This window comes from Chanodichthys erythropterus, chromosome 8 (genome assembly GCF_024489055.1).
Source record: "Chanodichthys erythropterus isolate Z2021 chromosome 8, ASM2448905v1, whole genome shotgun sequence".
NCBI classification, from domain to species: domain Eukaryota; kingdom Metazoa; phylum Chordata; class Actinopteri; order Cypriniformes; family Xenocyprididae; genus Chanodichthys; species Chanodichthys erythropterus.
Window position 1 is genome coordinate 24,476,376 of NC_090228.1, and position 19,191 is coordinate 24,495,566.

The 19,191-nt window shown below is 38.9% G+C and overlaps 1 protein-coding gene across 4 annotated transcripts in view; it reads right to left on the minus strand.

The window, feature by feature from the left end:
- tbc1d22a (TBC1 domain family, member 22a) overlaps positions 1-19,191 on the minus strand; it is a 185,846-nt gene that overhangs the window by 71,559 nt on the left and 95,096 nt on the right. For all 4 annotated transcript variants that reach the window (XM_067391129.1, XM_067391131.1, XM_067391128.1 and 1 more), the window contains one exon: positions 7,066-7,141. In XM_067391129.1, the coding sequence (XP_067247230.1) occupies positions 7,066-7,141 (76 nt within the window). The remainder of the gene's footprint in view (positions 1-7,065; positions 7,142-19,191) is intronic.

The following is a 19,191-nucleotide window of genomic DNA, read 5'->3' on the forward strand; positions in this document are numbered from 1 at the left end:
TTCAGAGGACAAGATAAAGGGAAGCTGGTGAGAGAGAGCTGTCATACATTAAAGATGCAAGGATATGCGCACTTGGACCTTGCTGCATTAACTATCAACTGAAATTCTGAAGACATGTTGTGTCTCATAAGGAAAAAGACACAACAAAACTTTCCCTTGGCTGACAGCAGAGTATCCCTCTTTGGGAAGCAGTGAGAAACCAATAGCTTTTCTGTTGTGACCCTATTTTCTTGGCATGTTGTCCCTGTTGGCCCAGATGGCAAGAATTAAAACATACTATTGCTATTTGCGTCTTGTCCTACCGAGTCGAACCGAATGATTTATGCTGTGAACACAGCACACACTGACCCATAGGACTGAATCTAGAGAAGTGATTATCTGATGTGGACAAGAAATCCCCACCCAATTGACTCGATCAAATTAGGTTTGATCAGAGTAGATTAACTAAAATGAAGGAGTAATGGGAAATGTGAAAGAGGTGTTTGGCATCTAAACTTCACTCACAAAAAGCTCATTTCTGTTTGAGCAGCTGTTTGGGCAAATAAAAAAAAAAAAGTTGCAATTATTTAAGAAATTTCATATGAGTAAGAGTGCTGATATTTAGACCAACAGCATGACTGGGAGTGTGATGTTGCTTTTATCCAACAGCTTAATAAACTATAAACTATCAATATTCTGTCATTTACGTTTTAGAAAATACTGCCAGTTATGTTACCTATTTTTGCTCCACCATTGACAATACGTTTCAAACTAAGCCAAAGCATCAACCATTGCACATCGCACACTGCGTCCTATAAAAGGTAAATAAAAGGTATCTTTTCTATGTTAATCAGAGGTTCTGTCCTAACCATCTGCGACAGTGATATGTCACAAGTGATAGGGGATTCTATTTTTGGAATGGTTTCTATTTCAGCGACATCATGGCTGACAGCTCAGGCATCGACTGTGTTTTGTTTAACGTTAAAATGGTTTAATTTGACTGTGTATCATTGTGTATAACTTTAACAGCCATAATGAAAGCAACAATGGGTAATTTGGATTGTGTCTTATAGCCATGTCGTGTCTAGTGTGGACAGACAAATTGCTTATTGCTGAAAATATTATCACATAATAACTGGTTAGGACACGTTGATGGCCCTTTTCCAAATCAATATATTTGTGAATAACCAACACAACATCATGTTTAAAGTCCCTGTAAAGAAAATGGTTTCTAAATACATTATAAATGTTACAAATGTATTGCTGAAACACATTACGAAGAATGCGAACTATGTAGAACTGAATTGTGGAGTTAGACTGTTAAAAAGTTTTTCACCAATTCTGTGTTCAGGATTTTTTGGGGGGCGGGGCTAAAACGGTGGCTCGATAATGTAAGTTCAGGCAAGAATTAAAAAAAAAAAAAAAAGAAAAGAAAAAGAAAGAAATTATATTTTAGTACTCAATTCAAGCTTGTTAAAATTAAAGCGTTAATATCAACATTACAAAATTAAGTAAATATAATTAACTTTTCGAATACTGGTGTTCCCATCATGCACTGGGCCTCGAATAATTAATGAGGTTGATTTTTTTGCTGTTTTCCAGCTGTATTTACACTCTTTTATCATTGCTTTTGTGGTTAGGTTTAGTAACTTGCCATTTTGTGACATTTGGAGTTCATTTTCTACTCAAAATGGCACATGCATACTCAAAATCGACCCATCGAATGTTAGCGTCATTGTAAATTGTGTACCAAGCATTGAGGTTTCTGTGTTCAGGTGGCGTGTTACTTCTAATATGTAGATATGGTATCTACACAATATCTATTGTATTATTTACTTAAAGGTACAATATGTAAAATTTTTGCAGTAAAATATCCAAAAACCACTAGGCTAGTGTTATATATTTTGTCCAGCTGATTACTAACAATATCTCTAATGTTTTCAACGACTTGTAAATCATGAAAAAATTCCCATTCTAAACAGTGACACGGGGCAGTGCAGTCGCCTGTCAATGACATCAGTTACCTTTGTTACCGCCTTTACTGACGTAGAAACCACATGACAACAGTGCCGTGGACAAATGCGGAAGTAGAGTCTAGCGTCCAGCAAACCACTAGCTTGCTTCAAGCAGTTCCTTATTTACTTCTTGCACGTTTTATGGTGGATTGTGTTACTTAATTATGGAACATAATTACTGTTTACCATCTGCCGCTGGTTCTGTCGACAAGGACAGCTCCCGTAAACTCATGACCGGAAAAGCGGAAGCGACACCGGCGACTGTGTCATAATAAAAGTCCTGCTGCTCGTGAGGCGTGTGTTGATCAATCGCTTCAGCTCCTCGTTCAGCTCCCGCAACACTCGCTCCTGCTCTGCTTCATACTACAGTAACGTTAATAATCGCATCCACGAACATGAGTTCTTCCAGACTCCAATCCCTACCGTCCGTTGAGATGGAAACCACATGTCCCAAGTTTCCGCTCTAAAACTTGGCGTCATCAAACTACGCCTTTGTTTTGAATAGGCTTCTAGCGACCTCTAGCGGAAAAAAATATCACAAATTGTACCTTTAAATGTTTCTAAGTAGAGCACACACTTTAATTAGAAAGTGTAGTTTAATTCAGTGTTATATTGTTTGAATAAAATGTATTGCGAAAAAAAATTACAACCTTTTAGCCTACTGGCCAAGTTAAAAGGGGGGCAAACAATCCAACCATCTCCATTAACTTTGTATTATGTGAGGCTGCCTCCTTGTCATTTCTGACTTATAACAAAAAACAGAACGATGCCTTAAAGCTGCTGTGTGACAAGGTGTACAGCAAACAAGCTAAAAAACCCAGAACTAAGTTTTTATAAGCTACCGAACCGTAAAAGCCAGCCTTTAAGGAGACAAAAGTGGATACAGGCAATAAGACGTGAAGCATCAGCAGGAAGAATGGGTAAATTTTGGGATCCTGACACTCAGTATGCCTCAGTAAGCCTACGTGTGCAGTAAACATTTTGTCACTGTTAAGTCAAATATCCAAATGTCAGTTTTATATATTATATTTCCTGTCGCTGATTACGTTCCCTTCCAGTTGGCGTAGTTCTCATAGTAATATGACATGTCACGCTCCGTCTCAATCGCCTGTATCCACTTTTAAGTCCTTAAAAGCTTGTTTTTTGGGTCGACAGCTTATAAAAACTTCTGGGTTTTTGCTGTACACCTTGTCACATAGCAGCTTTTAGACATTGTTCTGTTTTTTGTTATAAGTCAGAAATGACAAGGAGGCAGCCTCACGCAATACAGAGTCAATGGAGACGGTTGGATTGCTTTCCCCCTCGGTGGGCGTGGTTTTCAGATTATGACACGTGTCGCTTTGTCTCTATAGCTCCATCCCCACTATAATAACTGTCATTGATGCACTAGAGCCAGCGAGCACGGCTATAATAACTGTCGTTGACGCGTTAGAGCCAGCGAGCACAGCTATAATAACGGTCGTTGACGCACTAGAGCCACCAAGCATGACCCCGCCCCTAACAATACAGCGGCTCGCCCACTCAATCGCGAGTTACTGTCATTACTTTAAGTCACGACAGCCTACATTTTGCTAGCTAGCTATGCCTTCATCACGCAAATGCATATTACCTGGTTGCGATAATATACAAAACAGCTCGGTCTCCAATTTTAAAGGTCCCGTTTTTCGTGTTTTTTTGAAGCTTTGATTGTGTTTATAGTGTGCAATATAACATGTGTTCCTGTTTCGCGTGTAAAAAAACACAGTATTTTTCACATAATTTACTTCTCTGTATACCGCTGTTTCCACTGTCATAAAAACGGGCTGATGACTTCCTTGTTCTATGAAGTCCCTCCTTCAGAAATACGTAACGAGTTCTGATTGTGCCAGAGTTTCCTGTGTTGTGATTCGACAGCAGTTTAGCGCACCCAGAGCCATAGAGAGCGCACCTTGCCCGGAAAGGTCATGCCTCTTACCATAACGTGTGCTGCACATAGTTTTACATGTGGATTATTGTGGTGTTGTGCCGAATGAACACAAAAGACAATAATTTCCCGAGAGACTGAACTCTTTAATCTCCACAAACAGCGACAGAAAATGTATAATGTTAGCACTCACTCAGAAGAGTACCTCTTACGGAAAACAGCCATATACATAAACATAGTCCCCTCTTGTGGCCATTATGTGCACTGCAGTCCAACATTAACTTTTGCAGTAAGGATACCACAATTATAATTTTCGGGAACCGAGTTAAACATAAATTGTAACCATTGATCTCTAAGTACAGCGTCCCTGGGAAGGCCAAACAAAGGTGATTGGACTGCGGGATGAAAATAACACCGTTTCGACAACATGGCGACAAACACACTTTACAAACGCAACTCTTGCTCTTCTCCGTGGGAGCGCAACAAGACCACGCCCCCTTTTTTGTGTATTCCTGTGGGCGGAGGTTAGTCAAAAAACTGTTTTAGTGACGTCATTAAAGAAGGAAGTAGAGGGATGTAGTCCAAACTGGCCGTTCGACGTAGGCGACTTCTGTTAAATAAAATATCTCGCTTGGCATTGAACTTTGAGCTTTAAAATTTTACTGATTTTATTTATACTCTAACAACAACATTACACACTAACTAAAGTTTGAAACATGGGATCACGAAGAACGGGACCTTTAAATGCTAAATATGATGATATGAAGAAGAGGTGGATTCATTCATCTTGATGGAGAGCTGACAATCACCACCAATGTCCACCTCTGTAGTGATAATTTTACACTGGATAGTTTTACAAACTTTCCAAATTAAACCATGTGGCTCGTGACGACACAATGATGTCCTAAGACACGAACCGATCGGTTTGTGCGAGAAACCGAAACCAACTGCGTTCAGCACTCACTTAGTGAGGTCTGATCGCGCTCTGACAGCGGAAGTGATGTCTCGCACTCATTGATATCTATGCGCGAGACATCACTGCCGTTGTCAGAGCGTGATCAGACCTCACTAAGCGAGTGCTGAACGCAGTTGGACATAATGGTGTATTAGAGGTAAAAAATCATATAAATACCGTTTGGTTTCTCCCACAAACCGATCGGTTCATGTCTTAGGACATCAATGTGTCGTCACAAGCCACATGGTTTAATTTGGATTTGTCTATGCACGTTTTTTCGACTCTTATTGTTCGAGTTCCCATTCACTCCCATTATTTGACTGACAGACAGCAACGGTTGCAGTTAAAAATCCTCATTTGTGTTCTACTGAAGAAACAAAGTCACCTACATCTTGGATGTGCTGGGGGTAAGCAGATAAACATCAAATTTTCATTTTTGGGTGAACTATCCCTTTAATATTGCTTTACAGGGATTTGAAGTATTTTACGTTGTGGCAAATTAGTGGAATTCGTACGGTCTCATTTGTAAATTTTCATACAATCTGCTTATGCCTCAATGACAGTTGAGTTTAGGGGTGGACCATCCTGCTTTTTTTCTAAAAGAAAACTATTTGTTTGAATTTAATTAATATGAAATCATGTTTTCTCATGAGATTGAGTTGGAATACCTCATAAAATTTGGTGGATATTTGTTTATTTATTTTTTTTTACAATTATTAGGGTAGATCATTCTAAAATGGTGGTATCACAATGATAAAGTTTGTACTTTTAAGTACACAATGTTAAAAAAACACACTGTGTTCATTTAATTTGATTTAAGCATTTTCTGAACATATTATTAAATTGTGCAATATTATATACCTGGTGCATATGTGCTAAATGGTAGGCCACAAATAAACTGCCCTAATAAAAAAAAAAAAAACAGTCAGAGCGCACAGATCTGTCAGGATCACTAACTGAATCCTTCATAATTACTCACTAAGTAGAAGTTGTTTAGCTAAAAACTGGTGAAGAAAAAAAAAAAAATAGAAAAGGGAAAAAAAAAACAGAAAAGGGAAAAAAAAACAGGCAGACGTCATATGCATGAATCTCAAATATCAATTGTTCCCTTTCAGTGGTTTCTTTGCAAGGCACTTCCAAACCCCATTTGAATGTCTAATAGAAGACATTATCTGTAATCAAGAGTGGCTAAACACAATAAATGTGACAGGCGAAAAGCTCTGGAGCCTGACAATGTGAAGGTTACTCAAGAACAAGGCTGAGTACAAAGACTTCAACTGATAATGCTCAATCACCAGGCTCATTAAACCATGTTAATGTGCTTGTCTCGATGAAATACATCACATTTCCTGATTCAAAACTGCTAGACTGATGAAAACTAAAAGAAAATCTAGTTTTAGGTTTCAGAGAGGTACACTTTGTTTTTCAGTCAAGACAGATGTAGGTACAGTACACCTGCCTAAATGTAGCTGTCCTCGTGTTTGGAAAAGGAGGAATTTTTTTAGTAGAAAATCCATGTTTTAATCAGCTACTTTTCAACCTTATTTTACTCTGATGGTTCTCGTAAATAACTGAATAATCAAACTGGAAGAGACGAGAAAGCTTCTGCTAGGGTAAAAGTATAGAATTGAGCAGGCAATCAAAGCAAAAGTGGAAGAAAAAACAAGCAGCTCTATATATAGCATAAAAACTGAGGAGAGTGAAACACACAAAGTCTCTGTCTCTATTTCCCACATAGACACAAAATGAGTGTGGTAAATACATCAACAATATGCTCTGACTGCAGTCTTTCTCTCAGAAATTAAAGCAATCATTGGGTCTAATGCAGACTGAGGAGATAGAGGCCTTGTGCGGGAGGAGAGGAGAGGGCTTCCTGTCTCTGAGAAATGGGCATTGAATTCTGATTACGGCCACCTAATAGAAAGTAATGAGAGAGGCTTATGCTCCAGTGCCTTTTGCTTTCCTGGCCAGAGCAGCGAGCGTTCTCCACTAAAGGCCAAAGCACTGGTGCACTGATTGGGGCTGACACTGCAGCTGGGGGGGTGGGGGGGTATGGGTTAGTCAGAGAGACAAAGAGATAAAGAGAAAGAGAGAGAGAGAGAGAGAGAGAGAGAGAGAGAGAGAGAGAGAGAGAGAGAGAGAGAGAGAGAGAAGACACGGGTAGAAAAAAGAATATGGAAGCAAGTAGGCTGTGCTTCACTGAAGGTACGCACCATCAATCCGGCTGACCAGCTCCTCCAGTGCCTTCACTTTCCTCTGAATACCAGGCTGGGCAAAGGTGTAGTTGTCCTTGAGGGAAAAGAGAGAAAGATGAGAAACTTCAAACTATACACATATTTGCTCAATTAAACAAAAGAATAGTAATTATAAATAGTAAAAATAGTAAATAAAAATTGTGGAAATTTGGGGAAAAAATGTCCTAAATGCCTTTGAGTTTACAACACAGTTAAATGTTGTAAGTCTGATTTTGTGACAATACTTGTTTTACAAGTTTTACTTCATTCCATTGTTAATAGTTACAACAGTACAACAAAGTTACAACAATGTTACTTTATTAGGAGTTGCTTACTCATAATGAGTTTGAGTTTAATACTTACAAGTTTCGATGTGTAAGTTTGAGAGAATGCCAGCGCTACTTAAAGGGTTAGTTCACCCAAAAATGAACATTACTCATTACTCGCCCTCATGTCGTTCCACATCCGTAAGACCGTCGTTAATCTTCAGAACACAAATTAAGATATTTTTCATAAAACCCCATGGCTCAGTGAGGCCTGCATTGCCAGCAACACAATTAACACTTTCAATGCCCAGAAAGCTACTAAAGACATATTTAAAACAGTTCATGTAAGTAAAGTGGTTCAGCCTTAATGTTATGAAACAAAGAGAAAAAAGCAAATAACGACTTTATTCAACAATACCTAGTGATGGGCGATTTCAAAACACTCCTTCATGAAGCTTCGAAGCTTAACAAATCTTTTTTTTTTTTAATCAGAGGTTCAGAGCATGTATCAAAAAGGTTGCCAAAGTCACATGATTTCAGTAAATGAGGTTTTGTTACGTCATAAATGTTTCAAAATTTCAATGGTTCATCACTGGGGGCGTGACTTTGGCAGTTTGATTCATGCTCCGAACCACTGATTCGAAACAAAAGATTTGTAAAGCTTCGAAGCTTCATGAAGCAGTGTTTTGAAATCGCCCATGACCAGATATTGTTGAATAAAGTCTTTATTTGTTTTTTTTTGGTGCACAAAAAAGTATTCTCGTCACTTCATAACATTAAGGTTGAACCACTGTAGTCACATGAACTGTTTTAAATACGTCATTAGTAGCTCTCTGGGCATTGAAAGTGTTAATTGCATCGCTGGCAAAGCAGGCCTCACTGAACCATTGGGTTTTATGGAAAAATATCTTAATTTGTGTTCCAAAGATGAACAAAGGTCTTACGGGTGTAGAATGACATGAGGGTGATTCATTAATGGCAGAATTTTCATTTTTGGGTCAACTAACCCTTTAAGTTTACTCAGATGTCAAACTTGAAATTATTAACAATGGCGTAAAAATCAAACTCACAATGAGTAACAATGTCATAAACATAAAAAAAAAAAAAAAATGCTGGGTTGTTTCAACCCATGTTTGGGTCACATATGGACAAACCTAACTGTTGGGTTTAAAAATGTAATTTAAACCAACAATTGGGTTTGTCCATATTTGACCCAAACAGGGGTTGAAACAACCTAGACTCTTTCTATTTTATAGAGTGTAACTTTTCACGTGTAACACTGGCATTAAATAAGTTCAAGTAACACTGGTTTAAACTAATAATGATTAACATTGTCGTAAAACATGAAACAAATAATATGTTTATGAGAGTATATTCTTGATAGGCTCCAGCTCTTTTTGGTGTACTGGCAAATGTATTATTTCTAGAGGTTCTAGTTTTAACATGCACAATATTTCTACTGTAAAAAATTAGTGGGTAAACGTAATGGTTACAGGGATACAGGTAAACAATGTAGAGACACAAAAACACAATGACACACTGGATACACCCCGAAAACACCCCATACATATGCACATGTATGCACATTTACATGCACCACTGCCCATCTGTACTGGGAAGGAAACTGTGTGCTGGCAGAGCTCAACTGCGTGCTGGGAATAGTGATCCCTATAATTAAGTGATAATATTCATCAAGGTCCTGTGGCCCACAGTGCAGCTTAATTACCACATTCATTTCAGCCTACGTTAAAAGACCCTTCTTGACCAGACAGCTACTTAAGAGACCCCCACCCACATATATCTCTCCCCAAGCCTCAGTGGGATTCCCTTTGTGCTCCCACTGGAGGAAACTTAGACTAGCTACTGCTCATAGAACTGAGCACAAGTTCAGCTGTCAAAAGCCAGCGTAAAACAAGCTGTGGGTTAGGGATGATAAATTGGGTGGTTTGCTATGCTGAGATTGTCAGCAATGGATATAATGAACAGAAGCTGAAGACCTATCATTCACAGCAATAAAGCTTCTGATGTGAAGGAGGTATGTACACAAGGAAAATAACAGACTGAGTGTGCACCTACGTATTGTATGTGAGAGGGAAACTCAACCGTAAACGGGTCCAAAGATACCTGCTGTGAAATCTCCCCCTAAACCAAACTGTGTGAGGAAAAGATGTAGCATGCGACAGAGCAAGTTAATAACTTGGAAGGTCATATAAATGTGTGTGTAGGACAGAGTACAGCTAAAAAAAAATAACAAAGAACCCAGAGGTTTTAGGATAGTCTTGCACTTTTGCTTTCAACCTTCACTGACTACATTTTTTAATCTCTCTTATTCATTTACTGGAATGCAAGGAAAGACAGCGGCTGCTCATATTTTTTTAGATGAAGTTTAACATCAAAATCACTGTCATAATGACCATAAGAATGGATAACTTCATTGGAAAAAATGGAGAGATGACAGTTTGAGTGACAATAATTGTGACACCTTATCAAGCGGTCTGAGTTATATCATACTTAATGGGGACACCTTCATACAAACTCTTGAAACTTAAGTACATTTAGTGGCAAAAGAGATTCGCAATTGTATAGAAGCTACATTCAAATGGCAGCTAGCCTTATCCTTTGCATTAAATTGCACCGATATCAGTATTCTCTGGCTTTTTACCCCAATCAATTTTCACTGGATCAATCTCAAGTGGCTCTTTTGAGGGATCCAAAATTTGTCAAGAGGTAATGACTGTAGGAGAGTTAATTATACACTTTGGAAAATCATCTAATTGCTTGCCAAATATCATGGTCCCCTGTGCTTTGGCAACCCCAACAAGTGCAAATACCCTGGATTGAACAAAGAGAAGGATTTTCGTAATCAGTCTTCAATTTGCAAAGGTGGACAGACAGATATTCTGCACTCTGTGAGTAGGTCTATGGCTCCATCTTTGATGAGACTTCAGAGAGTAAGGATGCTTTAATGTAGCCTGGGAGCAGCTGAGGCGGCAAACACCCGCGAGGGGAGAGAAGTCATTAACCGATAAACAATTTCAGCTGTCCTTCAGGCTCAGATGTGCAGCCTTGGCGCTCCAGAGGTGCCTTAGATGAATACATGAATAGCTGGATCCCGACCATTAAAAACAGCCACCTCCTCTTTACCGTGACCTCGAAACAGGACTTTAAAGGGGCAGCACAATGAGGCGGCACTGAAACAGATGGGGCGTCGGTGGCCGAGTCCGTGCTTGGCCTACTTTCACAGGTCTACACCTAATCTTCAGCTGGAGCACTGACCCTGGAGGATGCTTGTGGCTCAGTGAACATTAACGCTCCATGCCGGGCTAATCTATCTCCGCAGGAGTCCCTGAGAGTTAGGGCAAACCAGCCCTGTTGTGGGGAAAGGGGTGAGAGTCACGATTCAAGCTAGTCACAATCAGGTCAGATCTGAGAACATATTACAAGGGCATCTTGTGGGCAAAGTCTTGGCTCCAACTCTCGCATACCTACCAACAGTCAAAACTGACTCAGAAACAACACTCCTTTGGAATACACACCCGGGACTGTCAGTTTAATGTTGTTTCTTCACTAATTTACAACACAAAAACATGACAATGCTGTGTCCAAGAGACATTTTCCTAGAGCTAGTGGAAGATAATATAACTGCTTCTCATCCAAAGAGATCAGGAAGGGTTTAGAAAACTAAACACTGGACAGGAAGCATTATGCCATGTCATGTCACAAACAGAGCAGGTAGTTCCCACTGTAGCTGAAGAGTGAGCATTGTAGTTTCATGACATTTGTGATGAGACACCAGACAATATGCTTTTTATGGCTTTCTTGATTTGATTCTAAATTTCGACATTCAGTCTCTCTCTTCCATGTTTTATAATTACAATGATATTTAAGGTGTTTGCAGAGCTCCCCTGCATGACACTGCAGAAATAGAGACCAAGTATCACCGCTCTTGGATACGACTCCTTCCTTGTTTATGCTAACAGACAAAACTGACTCCAACAACACTCCAATGGGATGAAGAGCGAAAAGAGATCACCAGTTTAATTGTGTTGTTCATCTGTTGCTTTAACTCAGTGAGATTGCCTTGGAGACAACATCTGATAAGAAATCCATTGGATGGCAGGAGCTAAACAAGTTAAATGCCTCTTTCTCTTGCTCCTTGTATGTCATGTTCTGGAGACACATGGATGCGATGCAATTACCTAGGCGGCAGGAAGAGTGGGTCAGTCTTAAGCATGCATTAAGCCTGCCCAGAGACCTCTGTAATTACGTCTGCATTATTAAAACACAGTGCCTTAATGAAGTGCAGGTGCTCTTACACACTAAACCCTGGGAGATGTAAACAATCCAGTATCCACAGAAATATCATTAACCAGCTCTGAACCAAGCTTAGAAGATCCTGAAATCTTGAAAAGGAGAACTAGGAAGGGTTTGACTTGTACCTCTATAACATGCTGTGACAGGAAGGGCTCTGATGATACAAGCAGGTGCAAAATTTCCCGCTGGATACTCTTTAGAGAGCATCCTCTTTTCCAGGGATTTGTTTAAAGCTTTGGCTTGGGCACAAGGCGATCTTTTTTTTTTTTTTTTTTTTAACTACATCTTTGATCTGGTAAAGTGACTGGAGCTTCTCAACTGAAGCTTTTTTTATGATGTTATACTGTCCAAACGGTCCAGTAGATTCAGTAGATTACTAATCTCCCTTTGACACTTCCTGCAAAGGGACTGATTTCTCAGAATAAAAGCCACAGAATGAACAAAAAAAAATCTGAGATCAACAGAAGAAGGTGGTGACTTTTTTGTAAATAAGTGAATAACTGTAAATCTGAAGAGATGAAGGCCAGTCCTTTGATAAGATGTAGTGAAAAGATCCGCTTGATGCAAACAGCAGGCCCGCTGAAAGGATTTGGAGCTGTATTGATGACCCATGATAACCCGAACACATAATAAGACCTAAGCATTGTGTTATTCATGGAGAGGAGAGGGCTTTTACTCTCTCTCTGTGGCTGCTGATGACTTTCCATTAGTCTAAGCAGCCCTCTTTTCCTCTCTGAATCGCTCCTGCTTTTCCAGGCAAAGCTGGATCAGAAATAACCCAGCAGTGTAGAGTATGAACATCGAGGATCATGAGTTTATCTTCTGAACCTTTCAGTGTCTGCATACAATGCTTCCCTGGTTCACTCTTTTAAATTGACTATACTCTTATGTCAGTCACAGAGTCTTAGAATAGTTCACATAAAAAAAATATAAAAAAAATAAATAAATAAAAATTGCAATTGTTTAGTTCACCCTTGTGTTGGGTGTTTTTTTTTTTTTTACTTCCCCTGTGGAATACAAAAGGGCAATTTGAACACTGTTCACTACAGAATTCAAGCTCCAAAATCGATATAAAAATGACATCATGTAAGCAGACCATATGCCCATGTGCTATAGAAGAAATACAATTACTCTACAGATTGTCGAAACACTGTCGATTAAATAAACATGCAAGAACTTACGGCATTTTTGCATTAAAAAAGTCAAAAACCTGGTGCACTGCATCAAGGCACTTAGTTTTAATCTGAAAGGGAATGTATATAAGATTTAAGATTTTGACAGAGCGAATTTCAGTATGTTTCTCACACTAAGTTATGGTATGGAATCAGACAACATGAGGTAGCAAGCCGTACACACTACTTCTACGGTCCTTTTTGGCGCCTGACAACTGTGGAAATAGCGGAGTAAAGTTTCTTTCCGTTCCATTGGGGGGAAAACAAGAAAAAAAAAAAATGGGTTTGGAACGATGTGAAGGTAAATGATTGACAGAATTGTCATGTTTGGTTGCTTAACGTCTGTTGTCTCTCTTCAATTCATTCCATGGCATAGCATTTACATCATCTTGATAGACAAGAAGAGACACTTGAGACTGTATCCGCATCATACTAATGTTATTGTAGCCAGGGGCTGATGGATTTGTCTTTTAAAGATATGGTTCATGAGTTTAGTGCATTCACATGTGCACGCTTAGAGGAGAGTTAATGAGGGAGGTTATGTGGCAGGAAGAATATGAGCGACAGGCCGCACTATCAGACATCTGACTGTGAGGCTCACTGAGCTGCGACGGAGGCATACGGCTGTCAGTAAAAGAGGGACAGGAGAGAGTGGCAGCCAAGCAGAAAACTCAAGCTTTTCCTGCTGCCACTTCCTCAAGAGTGGCTGATTGAATATAATTGGCATGGGGCACGAGAATAACACAGCCTCCTAAAACAAAAGAGCGGCCCCTGCTGCAACCCTTGTGCAACACTGATACACACGTGGAATAAAATAACGCTTCTCCTGCACACGTTTGCAGTATCTGCTCTGAGTCACATCATCCCTCATGTGCTGAAACAAAATTTGAGACAATAGCCCCCTCTTGCTTAAACAACAGTTCAGAAAATAGCCTGACTGTGCACAGGGCCGTGCCGGCCCAGGGGGAAACGAGTAAAATTACACACTGGCCCAGTACTGTGTTCTTCACAGAGAGAGAAAACGAATGTGAAAAAGAAAAAAATCAGATCAAGGCGACAAGTCTGAGTGTCTCAAGAGCGCTGTTGAGATGGTATTGGTAGTCTGGCTGCTATGTTGTAGCATCACTGGTCTCAGCATGCAAGAGTGAAGGACATCTCAAACCCTTTGCTCTGAGAGGCACCCAGCTGATAAGGATAAAAGAGGGCCGCTTCATCTATATTCTCTGTCAACCCCTCCGGAAAATTCAAAAAAAAGACCTAGGACGTATTTCCGGCAAGAGGTCTGACATGCAGCAAAGACTCTTCAAAGATCATGTGTAGAAGACTGGAAATGGACTTGGCATAAGAATCAAAGATCAAGACTTAATCAATGCCAAATGTGTAAGAGATGGAAGAATAGGCTGGCAGGCAACTGTCTGAGCATGTGTCGATGTAATCGGCAGTGCCGCACTTCCAGTCAATAAACTGTTCTGACAAAGCAGGGGAGCAATTGGCCAAATCAAATTGTTAAGGCCTCAGGCCCCATTTGCTTTTTTGCCACCACTGCATGCAAATATTTATCTGATTATCAGAAAATCGCAAGCTCCACCGGCAATTAATTTGTCCTGGCTGTTTAACCACATTCAAGGGTGGGGGGAATAATAGATGAGAGAGATAATAAAATGGATAGATTACCTACAGGCCTGAATTGTGGTAAATACAACAGGGACTGTTTACCTCCAGTCTCTGTGGCTCATGCGAAACATTAAATGCCATTGATTTTAATAAAACAATGGGTCTCCTATTCATGGAAACAGAGACACAAGTACAACAAAACTTCTATTTAGTAAATGAATGATTAAAAAGTCCCTTTCTCCCTTCTTTAACCAATTTCACACATTCCATTTCTGCATTTGACACGAACCCCCAAGAGCCACAATGTGCAAAATGGTTGCAAATGGTTCCTTTTCTTTTTTCTTTTAAGTTGGCATACAGAGAGAAAAAAGGGAGGTAGAGAAAGGGGGAAGCCAGAGAGGGAAAAAATAGGCTAAATAAGCAAGAGGTTCATTAATATCACTGAAGGTGCATTTTACTGACAAAGGGTCTCGTGAGGCACCTATTTATTTAGGAAATTAATAAAAGCGAGCATTTGCCCCAGTGTAAATGCCACTTTCTGTCCACAGCAGCAGTTCTGAGCACGCCCCATTCCCCCTCCGCTGTTCCTCTGACCTTGGTTCTAATTGCACTGCAGATCCCCGGGAGAACGTGTTTCCCCCTAATGGTTTATAAACAATTTTAAAGGGGCTCCACTTCTCTACAACCTTAATTAGTTTATGGTCCTCTGGCTCACACCCCTAAACCCCCTCCTATCCCACTGCTGGTGGAGGAACCAGTAGGGGGTCTAATAGTGGTGTATTAACCTTACGGAGTGGGACAATTTACGGACTACTGCACTTGTTTAACTTCTCCCCGGTAAAGTACATATAATAGAGCAGACATTACAGTTATAAACAAGCTAAAACAAACAACAACAACAAAAAAAGCATGTATATCTCAAGGGGCACACTATTTACTGTCATGTACACAGTAATAAGTGACCCATGCTGGCAAAATGAGTCACAATGAGCAAATTTGAAAATTAGTTATTGTTATTTTTACCTTCCGTATAAAAAACAAACAAAAAAAAAACTTCAAAATGATGTATGATTTGATGGAATCGTACAAAAAAAAAAAACTACAACTACAACTGTTTGAAGTTGAAAGAGTCAGCAAAGTCAATTTTATATATATATATATATATATATATATATATATATATATATATATATATATATATATATATATATATATATATATATATATATATATATATATATATATATATATATATATATATATATATATAGGATAAGGATAAGGATATATTAGTGGTGGGCCGTTATCGGCGTTAACGTGCTGCGTTAACGTGAGACTCTTATCGGGCGATAAAAAAAATATCGCCGTTAATCTATTCTCAAAGTTGGGTTGGTGCTGGGTCTATACTACACAACCTATGATGACTTTCACCTTGATCGTTTAGCGTGGATGTATACCTAACCGAATTGACCCTTTGCAAAGACCCGCCCCCCTTAGTTACTGTTGCTTTGTCCGACAAGCCGTGGCGCCGTCACACCACACACAGTGATAAATGCATCACGGAGCAAAGAGGACATTGACAACACGTCGACAGACAAGACAGAGCAGGTTACTTATGATATTTAACAAAGTCCCAGCTTTAAAACTGTGTGGTTTTTTAAGAATTTCAAACAATAAAAAACATTTTGTTGCTCTTTATTGTGTCGTGACCATGGTCGTGACAGATTTCTGTAGCGCCTCAGCTCAAGAGGCTCGTAAACGATCATCTCTTCCTACTAGTCCATTTATAGCATCAAATAAACATAGATGAATATGAGAATCAATGTTGTTTCAAACGCGGAAAGATGTCAATATACACAATTTTTCAAGTTTAACTCCACCGAGGTTAATCTTCTAACTCCTATTTGCTTTGTCGGACAAAATGGCGGATTACTTTTAGTCATTTGCTGCGTCCCAATTTGCCTACTTATACTACGCCCTAAAAGTATGCACTCTTTCTGTGAACAAAAAGTACTTACTTTTGAGTGTGTAGCAAAAGATTAGACAAGCTTTGGGACATACTATCACGCCATACAATTGTGTCTTTGCTCTCTGCCGCATCCAGTCACCGTAAACTGGCCTGTCAATCATCTTACATCCTCCACATTTCATTTAGCTAATTTCCTACCGTATCGGAGAGAAATGCAGCACGTTGATCTGCAGTTGTGAGTCTTTCATGTGGAGAACTCTCCTCATATTAATGCATAATGATGCATTTAAAAGTTAATGGCCAATCAGATCTTTATAAAAGTCCACATTGGTATTTGCAGATGAAAAATAACACATATAACATTAAAATAAATATTTTCTATCAGTTTGAACTGATTATTAGTCACTCAAACAACCTCTCAGCGTCAATTGTGCATATTCACCATGTTTTGTAGTTTTTAACACTTTTTACTTGTGTTTGTAGTTCTGAACTGAATCCTCGTCCAACACGCAATGGGTTGTGGGCAATATTAGTCTTTATAGTGTGCACGGATCCACACTTCGAAAATCTACCGGAAATAGTAGACCATCCAGGACTTTTGGCATACTCTTTTCAACATACTATGCTTTGGGACACACTTATTTTAATCTCACATACTATTTAGGATGGATAGTATGGACATTGGGACGCAGGGACAATTTGGGTATCTCACATATCCTGAATGTCTTCGGCAGAATTCAAATGAGCCATTTTAATCTAGATTAATCTAGATTAATTCCAAGATTAATCTAGATTAATTAGATTTAAAAAAAAAAATCTATGCCCACCACTAATTATATATATTTTATTTATTTATTTTTTCCTCAACTTTTTTCCCCCTATGATACCACAATTGTTTGATTAACATTAATGAACCAGACAGCCTATATAAAGACCTACTGTACCAAATGGATCTAATAATGTTACACATCAAGAGCCGTATTAAGATTTAGGAGAAACTCTTAAAAATAATGGGTGTATCAGTCCTAAATCTTTGCTCTAAGAGTATTTCACAAAGCATTTTAGTGCTAAAACTAGCTAAATCTGTGAAACACTAAGAGTCATCAAGAGGACTCCTAAGTCACAAAAATCAAATCACAAACAATCCTAATCCACCTAAAGACACTGTACACCATTGAGGCATTAGCAATAGAGCCTTGGGTAATGGACCTTTTCTTCATAAATGCAATAAATATTTAGATTTATAGATTTGTAGATTTGGAGTAAAAAAAATAAAAATAAAATAAAATAATAATAATAAAAAAAACTATTATAAGTGTTCTTGGCATGCTGTCCAAGGGGATCAAGGGCTCTGAGCTTGGAATTTATTTTGCACAAATCCAGAGATCTCCCCCGTATCCCCAGCCGATAGTGAGGAACAGGTTGGCGGAGGGATGCAGAAAACAAGGTGAGTCAGCTCTCATCTGTGTATACATACCTCCTCTCGAGCTGATTAGATAGACCGTTTAAATGTGTTCCTCCCAAACTTTGTTTATAAAAAATCATTTGTTGCTTGCATTCTGCATTCTATTTCAGCTAATTAGCTAAACAAACTAGTTTTATTAGTGACACTTAACCTACATTTTAAAACCTTTATTTGAATATGACAACATTTGTATTTTAAAACCTTTATGTGAATATGGCAACATGTTACCTCATTCTAAATATTTCTATGATTAAATTGCTGACAGAGACTCCTCCCCCATCAGCCAATCACTGTGTGCATAGTCCATAGCAACGAGGTTAACCCCGCCCTTACTCTTAGCTTAAGACTTCTCTCTATTCCCTAGTAAAAGTTGGTCTCAGCAGCTTTGTGAATAGGTTTTAACTCCCTCGGGTCGGCGGTCACGCCGGTGTGATCTCCGCAGTTTTTTTCTAACCAGTGTGAAAGAGACTCAAAATACTCTCAATGTTGCACATACAATTAAGAGTTATACACCATTTTAATCTGTGGAATATCTTCTTTTATTTGTGTACACTCAGAGTAACAACAAAATGTTGTGCTTTTTGTAAAATAAAGAAAATTAACATTATGCGTGATATCTCATCTCCCTCTGAACGAAGTCCAATCTGATAGTTCTCCGAAAATGAACTGTAACTTAGTGAATACTAATCACAAAAAAATTAGACTTATGTCTAAAAACGTTGATGTCAGGTTTTAAATCGTGTAAGTCAAATCGAAAACAAATAGTCTGTGTTTATGTAATCTGTATGAAAAGAGAGCCATGTCAGAAGTCCGTGATTCTGCTCATTAGCCACTAATGCGGCCACGCCCACGGAGCCAGCGCTATTCAGAGGCAAATTCTGAGTCAATACATGCATTCATCATCTCAATCGTGTATTTATTGTCTTGAAAAAGTGTTTTGAATAGCCATAGTTAGCGATCTCTGGCCTCTGTTAGCTTGGTTAGTTCCTGGATTGCCTATTCTTCTTTAGCATTGGCATTTGTGGACAAAAGGGGCAGAGCACCCTCCGGCTGCAAGTATGAATTGAAAACACAAGTATCCAGCACTCACAGTAATGACAATAAATCCTGAATAAATATTACTCCTCTGTATAGAAAAATTGACAAACATATGAGAATCCATCAGTATTTCTCCAAATGTGCATGCTTTTAAGCTAAAAGCCTATATGAAATGCCATAGAGGTAACATAATTGTTCAGACACTGTGCATCACATAAATACATTGTATGTTAAAGAATATAATAGAATACCATTATTTTAAATTGT